At 49.9% G+C, this 7,500-nt stretch overlaps 1 protein-coding gene across 1 annotated transcript in view; it reads left to right on the plus strand.

Annotated features, from left to right (window-relative positions):
- mmp15b (matrix metallopeptidase 15b) overlaps positions 1-5,141 on the plus strand; it is a gene marked incomplete at both ends in the record, with an annotated part of 24,585 nt that extends 19,444 nt beyond the window's left edge. Inside the window, 5 exon segments of the mRNA XM_079737196.1 lie at positions 90-228; positions 2,884-3,034; positions 3,632-3,750; positions 4,602-4,756; positions 4,758-5,141. Of these exon segments, the coding sequence (XP_079593322.1) occupies positions 90-228; positions 2,884-3,034; positions 3,632-3,750; positions 4,602-4,756; positions 4,758-5,141 (948 nt within the window).
- Between the last annotated feature and the right edge of the window lie 2,359 nt (positions 5,142-7,500).

The raw sequence follows: 7,500 nt of genomic DNA on the forward strand, positions 1-7,500 counted from the left end.
ATGACCTGCAGTCATTTTGGAGCGGTTGAAGTTCATGGTAGATAGTGGACGCTGGGGATCGAACCTGCGTGTATTGCTGCTCCCTTCAGGGTCGCTGGTTCTGGCGGGTGCGGAGGAATCGGGTCCTGGACAACTACCCCATGCCCATCAGCCACTTCTGGAGGGGTCTGCCTGGGGATATCGACGCGGCCTACGAGAGACACGACGGGAAGTTTGTCTTCTTTAAAGGTACGAGCTTATGGCCCAGACCCCTCCACACACACACACACACACACACACACACACACACACACACACACACACACACACACACACACACACACACACACACACACACACACACACACACACACACACACACACAGTGCTATGTTCAGCCCCTTAATCTTACACTGTATATCTGTTTTTTTGCACGTTAAGCACACAACCAAGCATGGTCATTATTTCATTAGTTCAACATCTGTTTCAATACGATCCTCAGAAGACCATGCTCGACATATGGAAAGGCCTCCATGTGCAGTAGTGCATCCACCCTGTCCCAATGAAGCCTCCGATTCCTTTTCTCCCCCCACTTTTATTATGGGCCAATATCACAGATTTCACGATAGAGGGGGATTGGGGGGGTTAATGCCGTGAGTGCATGAGATGTGAATACCCTGAAGATTAAATGGGTTCACTCTAACAATAGGGAACATCTGGCCCTTTTTTATTCTGCCGTTCATTTGAACCACGGCAGAATAACTCTGATCAAACGTGCAACGCTTATGGGAGTGTGCACCGACTGGACGCCTCTGAGAAATCAATCCTACAGAATGTTATTGGCTTACGGTTTGGTGTGTTTATTCTTAAACCCCATTGAAAACGGGTTACTTCTGGCTTTTATCTCAACATCACTTATGATTAAGTGATGTGACACAGTGCAAGCACCCTGTCTGTTACAATGGAGGTGAGCGCACTGTGCCTTTAAGGCAGCCAGCCGGTCTCTTGGGCCACTGAAAACTACGATGATGGTGGTGTCGCCGATGGTGGTGATGAGGATGATGATGATGTCATTGGCAAGCCCTATGGCTCTGACACTTGGCTGTCATCCAGCCGCCTGCATGAGGAGGAATAAAAGCTAAGTGTAGAGAGGGGGGACCTCAGAATGGCCCCGTGGGGCGCATCTGGCACGCAGAGCCGGAGAACCTCCTGTTGCCTTGAAACTCACATCTGGGGAGATGTTTCTCAGTATGTTTTAGATAAGTTCATGTAAAATTGACAATAAAGACGTATGCATTTTTTCTTTGGTTATGCTTGAATCAAACTGGTAATAGCTGAAAAATGTAGTGATGAAAAGCAGCTGTTATGGAATGCTGTTATTATGTTCAGACTGACAGACAGAGCAGAGGTATCGACAGAGCGCCGCACCGACATAAATCCAAACGGAGACGGTCAGACAGACCCACAGACTTGCAGGCAGACATCCATCTCTACTGACCAGTTTCGACACCTCCTCTTCCCCCCCCCCCCCCCCCCACCCCCCAGATGCTGAGTGCAGGGGGTGGACTATAAACAAAGAGGGGGGTCCCAGAGGGTGGAGATGTCCTGGAAGCCAGCCAGGGCGTGGGGTCGTGGGGGGTCCCAGGGTTCTTGAAACACGCTGAAAAGTAATCACACCCGGCCCACTTTACCCATACACATTAGGACCAAACCATCCTAATGGACCATTAGGACCAGACCGCATCGCTGAGACGCTGAAGTAGTGCATTTTTCCCACTCTTTATGATGCCGTTTTACTTATGTTTAGTGGCCAAAAAATGATTAGCCCCATCGTATGAAAAGCAACACAGTTGTGTATGAGTTTCTGTTATTGTTTTCATGCCTTTTCAATTACTCTGGGATTAGTCTGTCAGCAAACCCTGTGTGTGTGTGTCGGTGTGTGTGTGTCAGTGTGTATGTGAATGTGTGTGTGTGTTTGTGTTTGTGGGTGTGTATGTGGATGTGTGTGTCGGTGTGGGTTGGTGTGCATGTGTGTGTGGGTGTGTGTCAGTGTGTTGGTGCGTATGTGTGTAGTGTTTGTGTATGTGTGTGTATGTATGTGTGTCGGGGTATATGTGTATGTGTTGTATGTACGTGTGTGGTTATGACGGTGTGTGTGCGTGTGTGCATAGGGCCTGGTTAACAGCTCTTTAGAGTGCGTGCCTTGGGTTATGAGTGGGGTGTGGGTTGAAGGGAAAGTCCCACTGAACGCATTGTAAAGGACCGTTCAACCATGGAAAGGATTTACTCTCTTCCTCTCGTTCTCTCGTTAGCATAACAGGGCTTCTCTCTCTCTCTCTCTCTCTCTCTCTCTCTCTCTCTCTCTCTCTCTCTCTCTCTCTCTCTCTCTCTCTCTCTCTCTCTCTCTCTCTCTCTCTCTCTCTCTCTTGTCCATCTCTTCCTAACAAGCTGCCTACGGAGTCCAAAGGCTTGGGAGCAGACTTTAACTATAGTTGATGCGCGATGAACATTGCACTTCCAAATATTTTATGAAAACACAGGTCTCTGGGCTCTGCAACAACCGTAGTTAGACTAGACTATTTTGCTTGGCATTACTCTCGTACCTTTGCACCATCTCCTCTCTGGGGAAACTCCCTCTCTTGCATCTTTTTCTATAATGATATTTAAAGTAGTATATCAGGTTACTCCAACAATGAGAACGAGGACACATTCACTGATGTGTACACCCCTGGGCCAATCCACAGTGTTTTGCCTCATAGCAGAATGAAGCCTACCACCTCCACTCAATTTTCCTATGCACGTTGTCCACTGCGAGGTCCTATGTATGTCCACTATGGCCTTGTGGATGTAGGCATGGGCCTTGCAGGTGAGGTGGTAGTAATGCAGATCTTTCCCTCCCTCCAGGGAACAGGTACTGGCTTTTCAGGGAGGCTAACCTGGAGCCAGGCTACCCACTTGAGCTGATCGATTACGGCCGAGACATCCCGTACGACCGCATCGACGCGGCCATCTGGTGGGAGCCCTCCGGCTACACCTACTTCTTCCAGGGAGACCGGTAAATACTCCCCCTGGGATCAACCCTACGCGTTTTTTTGATCGGAAGATAAATACTCTAACCGCTAAGCTACGATTTTAGCTACGGGGAAGGCAGTTATGGCGTCCTTAAGGTGTTGGGAGGGAGGTTACCACCGTCAACACTGTTTAAAATGTATTTGACTTGTATTGTATCTGCGATTCGATTTTAATAGTCTAGTTGTAAGGGTGTTTGATTCCTACAGGATAGGTTCTGGCAGACCACAATGTGCACAGTCTACCTCTGTCCTTGAATTGAAGGAAGTCGCTTTGGAAGAAATCACTAAACACTATACTACTATGATACATATAAAACTGCTACTCTTGCTGTCACCACCTTCACAGCTTTTTTGCAACCTTTTCAAAACGTACTCCCCTCAAATGCAATCTAATATTAATGTTCGACCCCAAGAGGGGGGGGATGGTTTGGTTGGTGAACCGAGTCCTGCTTAGGATTGATGAAGCTGGGGAAAGAGATGTCGTCCCACGCACTGCGTGCCTTACACGTGTACACAGCCAAGGCACCACCATGCACTCACACTTCGGTCTCAACACCCCCCCCCCCCCACCCCACCCCCAGGTACTGGCGTTTTAACGAGCAGTCACGTGCGGCCGACAGGGACTACCCGAAGCCCATCAGTGTGTGGGACACCTCAGTGCCCTCATCTCCCAAGGGTGCCTTCCTCAACGATGATGGAGGTGAGCTGGGAGCACAGGGGGCTGGGGTTGGGGAGGAGAAGCCAAGGGACTAGACCCTTCTGAAGTGCATCAGCTGTGTGGGGGTGGGGGGGGAGGAGAGAGAGAGAGAGAGAGAGCATTAGGGAGGGGCATGGAAAGTCAGGGGACGGCCATGCAAGAATGAATCAGGGCTAGGCAGTGTGTGTGCTGTGTGTCTGTCTGTGTGAGTGTGTGAGTGTGTCAATGGGGGTGTTTTATATATAGAGAAAAAGTGACATCATGATACAAAAACCCATTATGGGAATATATGAGAGTCTGGAATACCCTTGTATCTATACTCTCTCATCTGTATTCTGCAGTTGCCATGACTGCAAAGTCCCACTCTTTTGAATGAGTAGTCCTAAATGTCTTAAACCTTGAGAATAAAAAAAGGCAAGTGCAGCAATAATTTACACATTGTTCCTTAAAGCCCTTTTTATTAGGTGTATGTGTAATTTATAGTATCTTTATATTATTATTTTAGAATAATCTTAACAGTGAAATTAAAGGCTATTATCACATGTGGTCTGCGTGTTTGTTTCTGATGTATTGCAGGTTACATCATGCCGTTATGCAGTATAGGAACGGTCACTTTAAGTTGTAATGTCTTTCACTGCAGATTATTCTTCCCTGTGTGGTTTACAGTTAGTGTTTTACCTCAGTGTTAACATCCGCTGCGCAATATTTTCCATTCATATTTGTGGGCTAATACACTGCAGCCATAAAAAGCAAACCTACACACTAGACCCCTTACCTATTAATGTACCCACCGTACAATCCTTTTACCATGCACATTTAAAACCGCTTGTTTCACTGTTCACTCCGCTCCGCAGCCTACACCTACTTCTACAAGGGCTCCAGGTACTGGAAGTTTGACAACCACCGCATGAAGAGCGAGCCGGGCTACCCCAAGTCCATCCTTCGGGACTTCATGGGCTGCAGCGTGGACCCGGTGGAGCCGGACCGCGACACCGACGCCGACCGCCGGTACCCCCGACGTCAACCAGCCCCCCTTCAACCCCGACGTGGGCCGTGGCGGGGACGGAGACGACGGCAACAAGGACGGCGGGAAAGACGGCGGGAAAGACGGCGGGACGAAGGACGCCGACGGCGGCGGCGGCGGCGGCGGCGGCGGCGACGAAGAGGAGGAGGACAAGCGTGAGGGTCGCGAGGAGGACACCAACGAGGTGGACGTGGTGCTGAAGGTGAACGACAGCGAGGAGCGCACCATGAACATCCTGATGATCACCATCCCCCTCTTCCTGGTGCTGTGCATCTTGGGACTGATCTACGCCATCATCAGCACGCTGCAGAGGAAGGGCGCGCCGCGGCTGCTGGTGCACTGCAAGCGCTCGCTGCAAGACTGGGTTTGACCCCACTGGACCCTCCCGTCGCCGACCTTTGAACTGTAGTCGTAGCTTTGGAGGGAGCTTCGACGCCGGCCCCCCTCACACACAAACCCTCGGGCCCCCCCCTCCTCCCCCCCAGGCGAGCCTTCTAGTGATGCGTCGGCGTGTCTGACTCAGAGTGCTCCGTGAGTCTGTGTGCAATCAATGCAAGCGAGTGAGTTACACGCACGCATACATCACACACACATATACACGCCGACACACACACACACACACACACAAACAAAACGCAAATTGAGATGTACGCAAAAAGTCGTACATAAAACGACCCTAACCCATGAAAAAACCTGGGACAGGAATTGTTTTCATACTTATACTAACACACGCACACACACACACACACACACACACACACACACACACACACACACACACACACACACACACACACACACACACACACACACACACATCAACATCACTTCCAACCATCCCCTCTGGTGCTCTGCATCCACGGTAGTCTATTTATATGAGAGAAGTTTGCACATTCTTTTCATCTTGTTTTTGTTTTGGTTGCGTATTGTGTGCCAGGAGTTTCTGTATTTTTTTTCTTATTATTTCTTTATTTTTTTTACCATTTGCCATTTGTATTTTCGGTTGTTGCTTCTTTCCCGAACCAGGAAAGCTGTTCTATTCTCCTTCCCGAGCGTGCGTTCCTTCCTTCTTCCTCTCTTCACAGCGGGATCACCTGACTCAAGGGGAACAGTGAAATGTCTTTATCTCTGGCTTGTTTATCTCCCCTGCCCCCCCCCCCCACCTCCTGATACACCCACACACACCACACACACTGCTCAACAACATACTTCCCCTTAAAAGCCTGGCTGAGCATGAGATTGGCAGTGAAGACCTCCTAGGAGACCTTGCCATGGATCTGGTGGTCTGGGGCGGGCGGACGGACGGACGGGCGGGCGGACGGGCGGACGCGGGCACTTGTTGGAGGTGTTCGGGGTGTCTGGGTGGGTGGGGTGGAGTCCTTGTAAACACCACCTGCTTTCCTTTTTTATCACATCCTGCAACCAGGTGTCAGCCACGCCTCCCTTCCCTGATACCCCCCTCCCAGCACCCCCCCACTGCTCTCTGACCCCCCGGTCGCGGCCTGCTACCAACACTGACACGGTTCTCAGAGCAAACGGGCATTCAGTTACAGTTCACTTGCTTTCTGGCTTGCCCCCTCTCCCTCCCTCCCTCCTCCTCCTCCTCCTCATGTGCCCTGGACACATGGAGTAGACTTAATGTTTTTTTTTTTTTTTTTTTTTTGGAGGGTCACTGGAAGAGCTTTGTGGGTGATATCTTCGTGAAGTGGTTTGCTTTCACGTACGTCGAGATATCCGGATAGCGGGGTTTTTTTCTGCGTCTCCTCTCACTGCGGTATGCTAGCAACCTCTCTCCTCAGCGCCAGAGAAGAAATACATGGGCCTAAATCGTGTGTGTGTAGGGGTCCGTGTTTGTGTGTGTGTAGGGGTCGGTGTTTGTGTGTTTGTGTGTGTGAAGGGGTCTGTGTTTGTGTGTGTGTGTGTGTGTAGGGGTCTGTGTTTGTGTGTGTGTAGGGGTCTGTGTTTATGTGTGTGTAGGGGTCTGTGTTTGTGTGTATGTGTGCGTGAAGGGGTCTGTGTTTGTGTGTGTGTGTAGGGGTGTGTGTTTGTGTGTGTGTGTGTGTGAAGGGGTCTGTGTTTGTGTTTGTGTAGGGGTCTGTGTTTGTGTGTTTGTGTGTGTGAAGGGGTCTGTGTTTGTGTGTGTGAAGGGGTCTGTGTTTGTGTGTTTGTGTGTGTGAAGGGGTCTGTGTTTGTGTGTGAGTGTAGGGGTCTGTGTTTGTGTGAGTGTAGGGGTCTGTGTCTGTGTTTGTGTGTGTGAAGGAGTCTGTGTTTGTGTGTGTGTGTGTGTGTAGGCGTTTGTGTGAGTGTGTTTGTGTGAGTGTGTTTGTGTACATTTCAATGTGTGTCTGTGTGTGTTGAACGTGGATATAAAGCATGGCAGAGCAAAGAGCTTTGGCCAAAGAAGAAAACAAAGGAACAGATTTGTTTTTGCTTTTCAGCCTGTGATTTCCAAGAAGGGATTTACTCTGGGGAGGGGGTTCCACTCCGTAGATCTGAGCTTCTGGGTTTCCTGGCCCGTAGAAACCATGGAGAGGTAGAGTACAGACATGAGGTCCCGGTAATCCTCTTATTAAAGAAAAACAACAGGTGTACACGATCGCTGTCGACCCTCTGTGACCTCACTTAAACCAACCTCGCCCCCCCCGGTACCCCCCAAACCAAAACATAGCGCCTTACCCCCTTCATCTCTGGAAGATCACGCACTGGTTGCACAGAGAGCAGGGGGAGAG

The sequence above is a fragment of the Pollachius pollachius genome (genome assembly GCF_949987615.1).
Source record: "Pollachius pollachius genome assembly, chromosome: 5".
In the NCBI taxonomy this organism is placed as follows: Eukaryota; Metazoa; Chordata; class Actinopteri; order Gadiformes; family Gadidae; genus Pollachius; species Pollachius pollachius.